This window comes from Oncorhynchus keta, chromosome 32 (assembly GCF_023373465.1).
Source record: "Oncorhynchus keta strain PuntledgeMale-10-30-2019 chromosome 32, Oket_V2, whole genome shotgun sequence".
Taxonomy (NCBI): Eukaryota; Metazoa; Chordata; class Actinopteri; order Salmoniformes; family Salmonidae; genus Oncorhynchus; species Oncorhynchus keta.
In genome coordinates this window covers 17,527,748-17,544,225 of record NC_068452.1, presented here as the reverse complement: position 1 = coordinate 17,544,225, position 16,478 = coordinate 17,527,748, and the positions used below count along the sequence as shown (strand labels likewise).

The window sequence follows — 16,478 nt, the reverse complement described above, 5'->3', positions numbered from 1 at the left end:
ATTAGACTACAAACCAATGAACAGAAACTCGTCACACGTATCACCATCGCATAAACGATCTGACAAAAAAATAATTGCGGGTGGATAATCCTATGATGATGTGTCAAAATGAAAGTGGTGCCATTTGGAGGTGCCACTGGCTGTTGTTACACTGCTGTGCACTGTACACAACACGCAAATAGTAATACAGGCCTAGCGTACTATCCCGTCAAAAATAGTTAATTGTGTTTTTGTCAAATGTGGTGATTGCTTTTGAATAGTGACCATAAAACCATTGTTCTTCTTGTGTGATCACAGATGTCCTCACGGGGTCGCTGCCGACAGTCACATTTTCGTTGCATTACCCAAGGAACAGCCGAACAACCAGTATTTGTTTTACTATTCTTAATGATACCTTTTTATGATGTGTGTAACGTTTCATTGGGCCATACTTTGATTGAATTTCTTTCAGATCGACCTATTTGAAAGTGTAGCTTTTGACGTTTCGGTCACCAGCATGCCTAATGGTCTTGCGCTATAAGGGGCTATAAACTCAATTATACATAACAATGTCATTTGTAATTATTTGTGTGCTGAAATGAGTATTTCTTTTTTATAGAAACGTCCTTTCAAGTAACGTCGGAGTTCCAGTCAGCCCACAGGAGTCGCCGCTCAACTCAATAATAAATCGTGGAGTTTAGTTGAATCGGCTATAAACCCGCAGGTCTAGCAGGCGGTTCAGTGAGCTAATAAATAATCCATAGGACTAACCGTTCGATTGTTGTCGCCAATAGGCCTACGAGTGGCATGTCTCTTTCAATATAAAATAGAGGGAATCTAAAAGTCTATTTTGTTTTGCTCTACATCAAGGGTTAAGTTTGCCTGTGATGCCATATGCTGTTGGTGGGGAGGATGGAGGGGAGTGAGGAGGGGAGAGAGAGAGAAGGCATCATCAGATCGCTACGATCGCAGGGGAATCAGAAGCGAAAACAGAACGTGGACACAATGGATTCTCTAATAGACCGATCGTAACTTGAACCAACCTCTGTGAAACACGGTGAGCAAGGTACGGTAACCAAACCTTAGTAAAGACATTTCCTTTTTTTCGTTGCTTTTATCTTGCTCGTTTTGTAGAGAAAGAGAACTGTTATTCCGACTGCAGAAGATGCAGGAAGCGACATACAGCCATCATGCAAGCGAGGTGTTCGAGGCCCTTCATTTCCGCAGGGTCCTAATGTTTTTGACAACACGTTGTTTTGACGGACGCTCATAGGCTATTGTCGGGGATGTTTAATGAAAGTGTATTCCACAATAAATGTCCTGTGTAGACATAGTTTGTTGAGTAGTGCCAGCGTTTAGAGCGAACAGACTAAACTAAAGCGCTCCGTAATCCTAACTGTCTGTCTGCCAGGTAGGCTATTCCTCACAACAAAAACCTATCATAACATGACAGTCCATGCATGACGTGTTCATTTTAGATGCTCCGTTGCACATCAGACAAACTTTGCTACATTTTACAGAGTACCTATTTGGAACTTGTCGTTTCCTGGTACAATGTATCGTACCGTTGTTGGACTGTAGCTGAGAAAATTGCTATTTTGTGTCAATATGACGGAATGGTCTATACGCCGAGAAGATGAGTCACTGACAAAATAGCATGCTCTATGCCTAAATAACTACGGGTAGATTGTGTTCGTGTTTTGTAGAGGATGACCTTTTGTGCCATCAATTCATATAGGCTGTTGCAATAGGTTATTCCATTCATGGAAATAGCAACGATCAAATGCGGATATCCGGATTCTCTGTCCGATTTCAATTTGGCCTAATGTTGAATAGATTCTCATCAAAGACAGTAGGCATATTTAAATCCAACTGAAATCATACATGACATGTAGGCTGCAGCAGTCTGCATAACATAGGCCTATGTGTAGTGGTAGCAGGATACTGTGCTCTCTTTGTAAATAAAATTAGAAAAGTGTTAATATACAATAACAGGAAGCTGGATCAATGCAGTGCTGCTGATTGAAGAATTAAGGCACCGTGGCTGTTATTTCCAGCTTGATATGTTTTACATGATTTGCAGCAACAATTAGGCATATTTATTATATTACATGGTCTGAGTCACAGTATATATACAAAAGTATGTGGAAACATTTCAAATGAGTGGATTTGGCCATTTCCGCCACACCCATTGCCGACAGGTGTATACAATCGAGCGCACAACCATGCAATCTCCATAGACAAACATTGGCAGTAAAATGGCCTTACTGAAGAGCTCAGTGACTTTCAACTTGGCACTGTCAGTTAGTCAAATTTCTGCCCTACTAGAGCTGCGCCGGTCAACTGTAGGTGCTGTTATTGTGAAGTGGAAACGTCTAGGAGCAACAACGGCTCAGCTGTGAAGTGGTAGGCTACACAAGCTCACAGATCTAAAGCGCATAGCTCGTAAAAATCGTCTGTCCTTGATTGCAACACTCATTACCGAGTACCAAACTGCCACGTCAGCACAATAACTGTTTGTCAGGAGCTTAATGAAATGGGTTTCCATGGTCGAGCAGCCACACACAAGCGTCAGATCACCTTGTGCAATTCCAAGCGTCGGCTGGAGTGGTGTAAAGCTCGCTGCCATTGGACTCTAGAGCAGTGGAAACGCATTCTCTGGAGTGATGAAGCACGTTTCACCATCTGACAGTCCAAGGAATGAATCTGGGTTTGGCGGATGCCAGGAGAACACTACCTGCCCCAATGCATAGTGCCAACTGAAAAGTTTGGTGGAGGAGGAATAATGGTCTGGGGCTATTTTTCATGGTTCGGGCTTAGTTCCAGTGAAAGGTCATCTTAACGCTACAGCATACAATTACATTCTAAACGATTCTGTTCTTCCAACTTTATGGCAACATTTTGGGGAAGGCCATTTCCAGTTTCAGCATGACAATTGCCCCCATACACAAAGAGAGGTCCATACAAAAATGTTTTGTTGAGATCACTGTGGAAGAACTTGACTGGCCTGCACAGAGCCCTGACCTCAATCCCATCTAACACCTTTGGTATGAATTGGAACGCCGACTGCGAGACAAGCCTAATCGCCCAACATTAGTGCCCAACCTCACTAATGCTCTTGTGGCTGAACGGAAGCAAGTACCCGCAGCAATGTTCCAACATCTAGTGGAAAGCCTACCCAGAAGAGTGGAGGCTGTTATAACAGCAAAGGGGGGACCAACTCCATATTAATGCCCATGATTTTGGAATGAGATGTTCGACGAGCAGGTGTCCATATACTGTTGGTTAAATAGTGTATTTGAGTGAGCTTAAAGACATTGGATTTGTATTCCTCTCATAATGACTAAGGGACACAGCAAAAGTTGGATTTCTGCAGGGCCTACTCCAATTTGCAATCTGGTGTTATTGTTGTAAACCCTAGACTAGTCATGTAATGTATATCTCATATACTTCACTGCAATTCTCCTTAAGTGTAGGTGAATAGATAGGGGATTTTCTGTGCCCCAGACTGTTCCCTATTTACGTCAGAGTAAACTTCCCTCACACCCACGTGTTTAGCTTTTTATTTTTTCTCTATCTTGCATCTAACTTCCTCCTTTTCAAGCCTCTGTCCTCCTTCCTTTCCTCTCTCGTGTGCAGAATTGCTATCTCCCTTTGGTTTTCACTAACCCACTCTCTCTTCCCCACTATCGCTCAATGTGGTCCTTGCATTTGTGTCTGTCTACCCCATGTGCAGGCAGACTCCCTCAGGTGAAATTGAGTGGTTTTGTTTGTTTTTCTCATCCAGGGGGAGGAAGACAGACAGAGGAGCTATGCTGTTACTTCCAAGTCTCAGTGGCTCAGTTTGATTAACCATGATGAAGACTGAAACCCCATCGGCGGGCAGTGCCAGCTCCACCCTCCGGAGCCCGTCCCCCCACAGGAACGCCTACGAGGCGGGCATCCAGGCTCTGAAGCAGGCCCACGACGCTCTGAACAATGCCGCCAATGGGGACGACGCTCCCAAGGATGGCAAGCCGCCGCGGCCTACCGGCAGAGGGCGCCGCCAGTACGGCTCTAATGTCCACCGCATCAAGAACATGTTCATGCAAATGCAGTCACCTGGCGATGAGGACGACCCGTCCAAGGCCAATGACCAGGCGGTGCGGCTGTCCCTGCCCAGGGCCAGCAGCCTCAACGAAGATGTGAACCACAGCGCCCTGCTCAAGTTGGGCGCCACGGTCTCCGAGCGTGTCAACCGCTTTGACCCCAAGGGCGGCAAAGTTGGTGGGTCCCGAGGGGCATCAGCAGGGTACTCCAAGCTGCAGGAGACGAGGAAGATCTTCGAGCAGCGCCAACTACAGGAGAAGCAGTCGGCCACCAATCGCATCCTGCTCAAGAAGGAGCGTCCGGTTTCGTCCGCTGTCCAGGACAGCCGGCTGGACGTGGTAGTGCGCTTCAACGGCAGCACGGAGTCTCTGGACTGCCTGGATACGGTAGGGGGAGCCGGTGAGGCGGTGTCGCCCACCGTAAGCCAGCTTAGCGCCGTCTTCGAGAAGGGGGACCTGAGGAACAACCTGCACCGGCCCTCCTCCACGTCCCCGTTGCCCTCCCGAGAAGAAAGCCCCACTCCGGTAAAAACAGCAGAATGCCTCAACTCCAAAATCAGCGCAAGGAAGGTGCAAGTCTTGCCCCCAGGCAGTCAGGGAGATGGGAGCAGCCAACACGTGGACCAGGAGGGTTCCCCCAGAAGCCCCAGGAACAGAGCAGCTCCCCGAAACGACAACGGCTCCTCAGGATGTACACAAACAGGGGATAGGACCTCTTCTGCTTCTACTGAAGCCAAGTCTGAGAGGGAGAGAGGGAAGGAAGCCAGGGGCTCAAGTACAGGAGGCGAGCCTAGCAGAGAACCCATACCCAGAGACCAGGAGGACTCCTCCGCACCCGAGGCAGGGAGCCGGCTGGTGCAGGCCGAGGTCCATGCCTCACTGGAAAATGGAGAGGCCCCTGGGGGCCCCAGCGACCTGGCAGGGCGCCAGGAGGGGGAGAGGGGACACAGGGAGGAGCCTGGGGAGGGGCCCCAGTGTGAGGGACAGGAAGAGGATGGCCTGGAGGAGGAGTCTCGTAAGGATGATTACTCGGAGGGCGACCTGGTGGACATCAGCGCGTACAGCGGCATCGGAGAGGACTCCGGCGGCAGCCAGCTGGATGAGGATGAGGAGGAGGAAGATGAGCCTTACGAGCCAGAGTCGAGCTGCTCTGAGGTCCCGGGACTGCCTGCCGAGGAGGAAGCACCGCCGGAGAACAGGAAAATCTGCTTTAGCACTGGACCAATAAAGGTGAGTCTCTGGTTCAGGTGGGTAGAAATGACGAACAGTTTATCAAGAGATGATAAGGAAAGAGACATCAATGCTGGTCTGAAGTGGAGATCAGAAGGTGTCTAGTGGTAGACCATTATTTCAGCATCCACATGCTTCCTTCCATCTTCAAATCAAATGTTATTAGTCACATGCTTTGTAAACAGGTGTGTACTAACAGTGAAATGCTTACTTACAGGCTGACTACACCGCTTGCGTCGCAAAATAAATGTAGAAATCTATATTATTCAATTATTGCACCCACACTGCTCGCACGCGCCAACGAGTGTCTGCGTTGCCAAGGGCTAAAGTAGAAGTCAGTTCTATTTGTGACTCCGATCATGGTGCAAGTCCTGCCTCTCCCATCCGTTCATTGGTTTATAGAAGCAGATACCCACGTGCCATCTCCTCATTGGTTATATCCATGTGGGTGACTGAAAGACGAACAAGGTCGGTGGCGGCAATACACATCATTTATGAAAGTTGCCAATCGCAATAAAAAGTCAAGAGAAGAAAAGTTAGCGAGCAACAGCAGGCTAGCTAAATAGCACAAATTAGCTAGCAAGTGCAAGCAAGCTAGATTAATTGCCATAAATGTTAAATGCTTTTCGACCTGTCCCCAAATTAATACAATTGGTTCAGAGTTTGTTTTGATATTTTAACCTGCGTGTCGTGATCGAGTTTGGTGTGGGGGGACAAAATACATTTATGCACGATGGCGCACGTGCGCAGCCAGTTTGGGTTCCGTGTTAGAGGCCCTTTCCAACAATGCAGAGAAAGAAAATAGAGAAATAATAAAGTAAAACATATAATAGATACACAATGAGTAACAAAAACTTGGCTATATACAGTTGAAGTCGGAAGTTTACTTACACCTTAACCAAATACATTTAAACTCATTTTTTCACAATTCCTGACATTTAATCCTAGTAAAAATCACTTGTCTTAAGTCAGTTAGGATCACCACTTTATTTTAAGAATGTGAAATGTCATGTTGTATCTGTCGAACTGCTTTGCTTTATCTTGGCCAGGTCGCAATTGTAAATAAGAACTTGTTCTCAACTTGCCTACCTGGTTAAATAAAGGTGAAATAAAATAAAATAAATAAATAAAAATTAAGTCAATTAGCGTATCAGAAGCTTCTAAAGCCATGACGTCATCTTCTGGAATTTTCCAAGCTGTTTTAAGGCACAGTCAACTTAGTGTATGTAAACTTCTGACCCAGTGGAATTGTGATTTAAGTCAAATAATCTGTCTGTAAACAATTGTTTGAAAAATGACTTGTCATGCACAAAGTAGATGTCCTAACCGACTGGCCAAACTATAGTTTGTTAACAATACATTTGTGGAGTGGTTGAAAAATGAGTATTAATGACACCAACCTAAGTGTATGTAAACTTCTGACTTCAACTGTACAAGGGGTAGCAGTACCTAGTCAGTGGCAATGGGTACGAGGTACCCATAGAGGTCGACCGATTATGATTTTTCAACGCCGATACCGATTAGCGTCTGCTAAATGGCATATTATTGGAGGACCAAAAAAGCCGATACCGATTTTAATTGGCTGATTTTAAAATACAAAAAAAATTAAAATTCAAATGTATTTGTAATAATGACAATTACAACAATACTGAATGAACACTTATTTTAACTTAATATAATACATCAATAAAATAAATTTAGCCTCAAATAAATAATGAAACATGTTCAATTTGGTTTAAATAATGCAAAAACAAAGTGTTGGAGAAGAAAGTAAAAGTGCAATATGTGCAATGTAAGAAAGCTAACGTTCAAGTTCCTTGATCAGAACATGAGAACATATGAAAGCTGGTGGTTCCTTTTAACATGAGTCTTCAATATTTCCAGGTAAGAAGTTTTAGGTTGTAGTTATTATAGGAATTATAGGACTATTTCCCTCTACACCATTTGTATTTCATTAACCTTTGACTACTGGATGTTCTTCAAGGCACTTTAGAATTGCCAGTGTAACACTATAGCTTCCGTCCCTCTCCTCGCTCCTCCCTGGGCTCGAACCAGGAACACAACAACAAAAGCCACCCTTGAAGCAGCGTTATCCATGCAGAGCAAGGGAAACAACCACCCCAAGGCTCAGAGCGAGTGACAGTTGAAATTCTATTAGCACGCGCTAACTAGCCAGCCCTTTCACTTCGGTTACACCAGCCTCATCTCGGGAGTTGATAGGCTTGAAGTCATAAACAGCGCAATGCTTGACGCACAACGAAGAACTGCTGGCAAAACGCACTAAAGTGCTGTTTGAATGAATGTTTATGCGCCTACTTTTGCCTCGCACCACTCAGTCAAATACTTAGATACTTGTATGCTCAGTCAGATTATACGCAACGCAGGACACGCTAGATAATATCTAGTAATATCATCAACCATGTGTAGTTGACTAGTGATTATGATTGATTGTTTTTTATAAGATAAGTTCAATGCTAGCTAGCAACTTACCGTGGCTTACTGCATTCGCGTAACAGGCAGTCTCCTTGTGGAGTGCAACGGTCATTATTGCGTTGGACTAGTTAACTGTAAGGTTGCAAGATTGGATCCCCCGAGCCGACAAGGTGAAAATCTGTCGTTCTGCCTCTGAACGAGGCAGTTAACCCACCGTTCCTAGGCCGTCATTGAAAATAAGAATGTGTTCTTAACTGACTTGCCTAGTTAAATAAAGATTAAATAAATAAAACTGCCTTGACACCAGACGGGTTCATCATTCCATAGCTTAATTCCTCTGAGATCTGTATGTTATATCATGGTATCTCAAAAAAGCAGGGTGTGGAAAATTGATTTTTAAAATTCCTAATGCTGACTGCTGCTCCAATGATATGTAATTTCCTGCCAGGTATAGGCCAGGTGTTCTCATGGGCTTCAGTCTTAACCACAACTACATTGTTTACATAAAATGTAGGTAGGTAGAGATTAGCTCTAGGCTACTGCATGTTGTCATTATGAAATGTCAGATGGTTATGCCAATGGCCTTTCTCTCCTGTTCCTTGGTGACTTGCCATTAAATGCCACCAGCAGGTAGTGTGGATTTCCTCTCCCCACCATGCACAGCATGATAACCAACCGGGCAACCACCATATCACTGTAATGATATGTTATGTGAGAGGGATTTTCAGTAGCAATTTCTGCCTTTTTAAAATATATCTTCACCTCTTCTCAGTAAGTGAGTGTCTGAGATTTCATGATTGTGATTAGGGCACAATAGATATGCAGCACAGCCTTGTAATCCTGGTAAAGGATTGACTGCTTCGCAGTAGGCCACCCTTAAGCACAGCCGCTTGTGACACGTGTAGTGGCATGCCATGACTTTGCTGTCACAGCAAGCAATATCCCTGTATTCCTCCGTGGAGGAGGATAGAGCGCTATATCATATAGGCTAGTCCATCCGTGTAGAGTGGAAGGTTTGATTTTGTTAAGTCTACTAGACCACCTATCTCTGCGTAGCCATTGCTGTTGCCCTTTTGAATGTTACACTGAATTGATCTGACCTGTGCAAGAACGGATGACGACAGTTCAGCATCTTAATAAGTGTCCTTTCTAACCTATCGACCCTGTTATGATGTTACGGCTTTAACTCAACCAAGGGTGTGGCTTAACCATGACACATTTACTGCACCTGGGAGTTCATTCTGCGGTCAGCTTCCATTGTTGATAAACTGTGCTGTACATGAGTGTCTTGTTTTGTCTGCAGTAGTGCATAATACTTACTCATGTTCCCGTACCATGGGTGACTGACTGACTCCCTCTCTTAGCCAAGGTGAGGGCACTCTGTGAAGAGAATGAATTTCAGTTAGGCGTTCAGCAGTCCATGGGGATGACTTGTTGAATCGCCCGTGTTGTCCTCTTTGCATAGATAAGGACAGCACAGGCTGGTCCATTCTCCTCTGTCAGCTCCAGAGTTTCTGGGTCACTGGAGGTCTGCATCCCAAATTGCACCATATTCCCTAGATAGTGCACTGACCTGGTCAAAAGTAGTGCACTATAACAAATTAAATTCAGACATTGGCCTCATTACAGAAAAAAATGCCATCATTGATGCATTTAATCATCATTTGATTTCAGCGTGTGTCTCTTTGAAATAACTTCTTGTAAGCCTATTCACAATGATATTGGGCTGGATGCTGATTGGGGAAACTTGCTGAATGATCAGAGAAATTATAGTCAAAGCTTTTCTTTTAGGCTATTTACAGAAAATAATGTCCTGGATGCTTTTCTAGCAATAGACAACAAGAAATCCACAGGGGCCGACCAATTGGAACCTGGGCTGCTTAAGTGTGAAGCGCCCATCATTGTTGGCTCAAACCCACTTTTACATTTTGTTTGTTATTGTTGTCAGGAAACATTCCAAAAGTATGGAAATCAGCTCTTGTGCTGCCACTCAATAAGGGCAGGGATAGTAGTGATCTTAATCATTATTGCCCTATTTCAAGGCTTCTTTCTTTACTAGTAAAGATTCTTGAATCCTTGGTAAATGTACAACTTTGCTATTTTTTTTAACTGAGAAATGTATTTACGAATGTAAACCAGTCAGGTTCAGTTCTGGATGTAGTACTATTACAGCAACCATATTAGTTAATGATATTCTCAATGCTTTGGACCTGCCCAAAGATTTTGATACTGTTGATCATGCTATTTTATTGAATAAGTTGTCTTCGATAGGCCTGAGCTCTGACGCCTATTCATGGTTTCATGATTATCTTAGTGACAGAACTCAGGCTATCGTGATTGATGGGACTAAGTCTGAATTTCTTGATGTACATAAAGGTGTACTACAGGGGTCCATTTTGGGACCTGTTCTCTTCACTATTTGTATAATAAACACCATTGGTCAATCTGTACATTTTTTTTTTTTTTACGTAATCCATATGGATATTATCTATGCTATTGACCTGACTGTTGATTTGTCATTTTAAAAAACTACAGTCCGATTTTATAGCTATGCAGGAATCCCTTGCTGATTGAAAACTTAATATGGGCAAAACTAAATACATGTTGTTTTTAATCTGAAACATTCTTACGGGAGTTTAACTACATGTTCACTCGTTAGATGGTTCTCCAATCGAACGTGTTCCCGCATTTCGATTGATATGGATTTGATGTTTTTTTTTTTTTAAACATATAGATGAGCTGGTTAAGAAGATGATATTTAAAGTTGTCTTTTTTTACAGAAACAGATTGTGCATTTCTCTAAACTGTAGCAGGCAGATTATTCAGTCAACCTTTTTATCTGTTCTTGATTATGGTGATATTATTTATCAAAATTCAGCTGCTACTACTCTTAACCTGTTCAGGCCTGCCTTTGCTTTTTCTTCTCAGTGGTTGATTTATTTCGATTTTTCAGACTGATATGGCATTCATACCTCAATGACAGTGAAAGCACAGTAATATGACATGCAAACTTAATATATGCTCCATCTCTTCCTCTAAGCAGGCATGCTGTCACTCTTATAAGACACAATTTTTACTTTCCATGGTGGAGAGCTGAGTCTAAACACCAAGTCCCTCTGCATTTAGGGTATGCTAACCCTAACCCCTGCGCTTTCTTTCTCTCTCCCTCTCTCTGTTTGTCTGTGTCAGCTGGCTGGCAGTACATTCCTTCAGTCCCCTATGTTATACCACCATGCATCCCACTGCTGGCTTGCCTCTGAAACTAAGCAGGGTTGGTCCTGGTCAGTCCCTGGATGGGAGACCAGATGCTGCTGGAAGTGGGCCAGAGGTCCAGTAGAGGGCACTTTTTCCTTTGGTCTAAATAAATATCCCAATGCCCCACGGCAGTGATTGGGGACATTGCCCTGTGCAGGGTGCCGTTTTTCACAGGGGACGTTAATACAGCCTTGACTCTCTGTGGTCACTAAATATCATATGGCACTTATCGTAAGAGTAGAGGTGTTAACCCCGGTGTCCTGGCTAAATTCCGAATCTGACCCTCATACCATCATGGCCACCTAATCATCCCCAGCTTTCAATTGGCTCATTCATCCCCCTCTCCCCTGTAACTATTCCCCAGGTTGTTGCTGTAAATGAAAATGTGTTCTCAGTCAATTTACCTTGTAAAATAATTTGCCCAATATCAGATCAGTGAGAGTCTGGTACATGCATAAACTGACAGCTCTGTGAGTTGGTCCAAACTGTGTGTTTATATGCGCACACATGTTCATTGTGTACATGCTGTCATGACGTTGATCTGGGGGTAGGTTTATGACAGTCATAAATACCTCTTTCCCCCCACTTTTTACTCTCAACCCTACTGAGGTTACATTTGCAAACCCCTTGGTTAACATAGAGATTCTGGGAACATCAGAAGGTGGGGGGGGGGGGATTAACTATATTCTGGTAATCCGACCAATTGAGCATATGCGGTGGTACTTAATGAATATGATGTCAGTTCGGTTGTCATCTGAGACATTCTTATCAATGATAAGATGGCATAAACTCTACAGTGGAAAATCAACACATCAGAGTTATCGGATTCACATGGAATTGTTGTTCAATTTAAATGTTTGAATATGAAATTATTTGTGATGGGATTTTAGCTTCTAAAATATGATAATTGGGTTTTCATAAGGTTAGGGCTCTGCTCAATCAGTGGCCCGCCCCTGTGAAGAGTCATGGGTTATAAAACTTTTCAAACACACCCTTCTCGCTCCACTATATAAAGCCTTGACGAAAATGTAACCTCCTGTTCCAAGGATGTGAGGGCGACGGTCCGATGTCAGAATGCTTCAGATAATAACTACAGAACGAAGCCAACATCAGTGTGAGCTTTGTTTGCGAATGGTATGAACTTTGAACTCTTATTCACTAATGAAGTGATACCTCCTAGCCGTTGAGCTAGCAACAGCAGCTGCAAACGAGGGTTAGGAAGGAACAGACAGAGTAACCCGTCTATCACACAACAACGTTACTACAACGTATCCAATTGACCACCAGAGACATTCTTCAGAGGACTCGGTTTGGCAACACGGCCTTCCATCTACCACCAACCGACTGAAGCGCAGCTCAGAGTAAATATTTAATGCATTTTCCTTTTCCAAATGGGTGGTAATTTAGAATGCATAAGGTACTGTATTTACAATAGCACAGTCTTCCCGCTCTTTCACTCAAACCCAGCCCTTTTCTTTTGTGTAACCAGCTGTCTTATCTGTTCCGCCCGCAAGGGACGTTTTCCTTTATTATGTAATTTGTAATCAAGTTATACAATTCATTATTTGTATATGTAATTCTGTGTGATTAGTTAGGTATTTAGTAAATAAATAATTAAACCCAATTTTGTATTGCTGATTCAACTTGTTAGCCAGGGTTCGTGAAGATAACCAAGAATTTACAACTTTCAGATGAGACTGAATTAAGGTGACAATTAATATTGACTGCTATTGATGTAAAATATTACTATTACATAACAGTTTATTCGGAAGATAACAGCTCTATATGTATTATTCCGTGGTGCCCCAACTCTCTAGTTAATTACATTTGCATAATTAGCTCAATCAGGTGATATTAATTACGGATAAATTATTTTACATAGAATAGCATGTCATATCACTAAAACACTTAAAAGTGACCACAAATGTGATTATGCATGTTATGCTTTTATTATAAAGGTGTGTTTTTATGGTGAGAATTATCTTCCCCAAACTTGAAAAACCTATGCTTTGTATGTATGTATGTATGCCAGTTAGGCTCTAAACCCATCGTAAAGCTGATTTTAATGTACTTAATTTTAATAAGTTATTTGGCTACTTTAGTTGTGATACAAATCAAATCAAAACATATAGGCTAGGCTACATGAGGTGTGCAACAATGATTTGAAAAAGTTGCAAAAAAAAGACGTGTTTCTTGCCTTACTGGGCATCATTCACAGGTGATAATATATAATTCACAAGTGATAGGCTAATATTGTCACCCATCAGACTGTTCTTGATTTTTATCTTGTCTTTACATATACTATATAAAATATGTGTGAAACCTTTCGGGAATGGGCAGAGGGGAAAAAATGGATGTCATCAAAATAGCAAATGGAGGGCGCTTTTCCTGTGGTTCCTTTTCATGCCAGCCAGGTAGGTTATACTCCTGTTGTAAAAGAGAAGAAATGTGCATAATATTAGAAAAGTTGAGAAATAAATATAGTAGGCCTAGCATATAGAAAGCTGATGGGATCCTCCTCTTTTTAGTAGAGGCCATCACTCTGTTTTCTCACGCAATTGCATAGCCAATAGAAATGTTCCGCAACAAGAGCTTGTGAAGTGATTATTAGATTTTCGATTACATTTGCATTGATGTCAGAGTGATTAGAGGGACAATGGAGTACTGAGTACCAGGCAGTTAGTGAGTTTTGTAGGCTACTAGTGTCTGCAGGGATCTGAACCTGTCTTGTAACAGGTCAATGTCTAACCTTCCTCACGTTGAATAAAACTGGCTGCCATCTGTAGTATTACAAGCTGACATTCTTCAATACATCTTGTAGATTATTCGTGTCCAACTAACCCCCAGCTACCGTGATTGCGTAAGTAACAATACTGTTTTTGATGCATCTTTTAATTTAAAAAAATTATTGAACTTTTTTGTTTAACTAGGCAAGTGAGTTAATGAGAACACATTCTTATTTACAATGACGGCCTACTGGCCAAACCCGGATGACTCTGGGCAAATTGTGTGCCGCCCTATGGGATTTCCAATCACGGCCAGTTGTGATACAGCCTGGAATCGAACCGGGATGTCTGTAGTGACACCTCAAGCACTGAGATGCAGTACTTTAGTCCACTGCGCCACTCGGGAGCCCTAGGGCTGGGTGGGGGGGTATGTCGCCTCGGTTGGTAGATCTAGCACATGCATTCCAAAGGAAATTACTTATTTGAACAAATTACCTTCTCATCAACATCTATCCATAGCATTGGGGTATAAGCGGTATATAGTCCCATAACCTGGTCCATTGTCTTGTACAGTGCCACAGTCTAAGTAGTGAAACAGATTAGCGGAACGCCCTAGTGTTTATAAATAGAGGTCTACCGCTCTGAACATTCCCATAATCCACTGCTTGATTCTTAGAGCCTCTGTACTGCCGTGCGGGGTTATTTAAAGACGTCTCCCTGTGTCAGGATGCTAGGGTGGCGCTGCAGGGGGGCAGGTCTGGAGGCCACTTAGGTTAGGTGGACATACTGTACCATAGACGTCACGCTGCCGTAACGTGGATCTTTTCTTCTGTTTCTCTCCCCGTTACGCAGAGGCCCTTATCTTTCCGATGCAGACTGTGCTCTTCAGTCAGCAGCTTTTCTGTTCACATTTCGATCGTTATCAAAGTTCCATCATTCCATGACTGGTCTTTTTATAGTCTTAAACGGGCAGCCTTGGTTACAATGTTGCCTAAGGCTTAGGAGGGGGGAGGGCGTCAATAGTGTCAGTAGACAGGAAGTCTTAACGTCTCCAGTTCCGGTCCCCTCGTCACCACCTGATGATGACACCGATAATGTCATTTGTATAAGAATGTCAAAAGGGTGAACCTCTCGTGACTCATTGTTTGGGTTAAGCTAGTTAGTAGCCTATAAGACCAGTCACCAGACAGGACCAATGTACTGAAGTTCTGTGTTTGTGACATATAGAAGGCTATTCAGAGTTCCAAATCCACAGCATAGCCTAGGCTACAGTCTAAATGTCCACTCCGGATGCTGTATATAGCATTTTTTTTTAAACATATTAAAGCACACAGAGATATGTCCAGCATTTGCGGCTATGCTTGCAGATGTGCATAATATGCTGCAACCCTAATCAAAAAGCATTTCACTCCAAATAACACTAACGTTGTTGTAACATTTCAACTTAAAACATGTTTTTCATTTTTTTTGTTGCACTGCATGGATCACGGGTGCGGTTGAATACAGCAGTGCTGTATGGTGCACTCAAAATGTACTGTAGGTGATTAGCCAGCGTAGGGTGCTGCCCAATCGTTGCTCTGATAGGCCAACATGTTTCTCCTTAGCATGGTGTTTTGTTGCAGTTTTTTTTCGGGGGGTTATTCATTGTAAAGCTTTAAAAACCGAAGCCAGACTGCAACATTTTAGAACTTTAGCTCGGACTGTGATGTGTCATTGCGCGGGCATCGGTGAATTCAATCGGGCTGTTATTTCATAAAGTAGATGACTAATTCATACTCGCTTGTGTGTCCTGTTGTAATTCATTCTCCCGTGTAAATCCTTTATCTTCAAACTTTTTGACAACCAAGATGACATTTTCTGTAGGCATGGACATTTAGCGACAACAACTTTTAAACATTTCCGTCTGGTAGAAGATTTGGTCAGTGCCGTTAGTGATGATATGATACAGTGCGCTGGCTGGCTCGTGTGTGTGTGTGGCAATGAACTGCTGTTTGGCGTTCAGTACGTTGGCGGTGACTTGTACTGCGGCGCAAAGCAGACCGTATTGAAGCGGCCCAAAAATGAATTGACAACCTATATCATTGCGCGGGACAAATAGTACTGTGTCACTGGCCGGATCCTGTCCACAGGCCTCAAGTTTGACACGTGGTTTAAATCGATTCTCCATATGTCTATGGGTGGACTGTGTGATGGCGTTGAATGGTGAGCTGTGTGTATTTTGTGTCAGTGAGTTTGGAGAAACTGGGTGTATAGTATTAAAGAGGAGGAGGAGAACAATAGCAATGGCATGTCTGAGCAGCACAGCAGACCTCCCTCTCTTCCCCTCCCTCGCCTCAGTCTGCCATTCCCTTCTCCCTTGGAGAGAAGGATTATTTAAAAAATCTGTCTCTCTTTCTTTCTCCCAAATCTTCAACAGGAAATAGGCTATGCCGTGAGTCCCATTGTGCCAGTTCACACCTCAGAATTACAGCATAGCTTTTTCGTTCATTGTTTCCACAGTGTGTGGTATTTTTGGTTTTGAAAACAACTTCACATTACCTACAGATTGTGCCACAACAGGCATTTTGTGCCGCCGTCTGACGCGTTTGCTCTTTTGCCGACAGCGGTTTGCATCCAAAAGGCAGGAGTTATTAGCAGAATTCTTGAGGACTGCTTCCGAGTTCCGAGTAGAACCTCCAAGAACAGGAACGGGACAGAGAGCATGTTCCATTTCTTCCAATTGTATTGCTCACAAACAGCATGTTATTATTCTCCACTTTCCAGGCTG

At 43.2% G+C, this 16,478-nt stretch overlaps 1 protein-coding gene across 2 annotated transcripts in view; it reads left to right on the top strand.

Annotated features, from left to right (window-relative positions):
• The first annotated feature begins 877 nt into the window (after nucleotides 1-877).
• Nucleotides 878-16,478, top strand: part of LOC118365181 (neurabin-2) — a 61,070-nt gene continuing 45,469 nt past the window's right edge. The window contains exons 1-2 of one of the 2 annotated variants that reach the window (XM_035747160.2): nucleotides 878-1,045; nucleotides 3,767-5,297. In XM_035747160.2, coding sequence (XP_035603053.1) covers nucleotides 3,834-5,297 — 1,464 coding nt within the window. In that variant the 5' untranslated portion in view covers nucleotides 878-1,045; nucleotides 3,767-3,833. The remainder of the gene's footprint in view (nucleotides 1,046-3,766; nucleotides 5,298-16,478) is intronic. The other variant, XM_035747161.2, reaches the window with a different exon arrangement.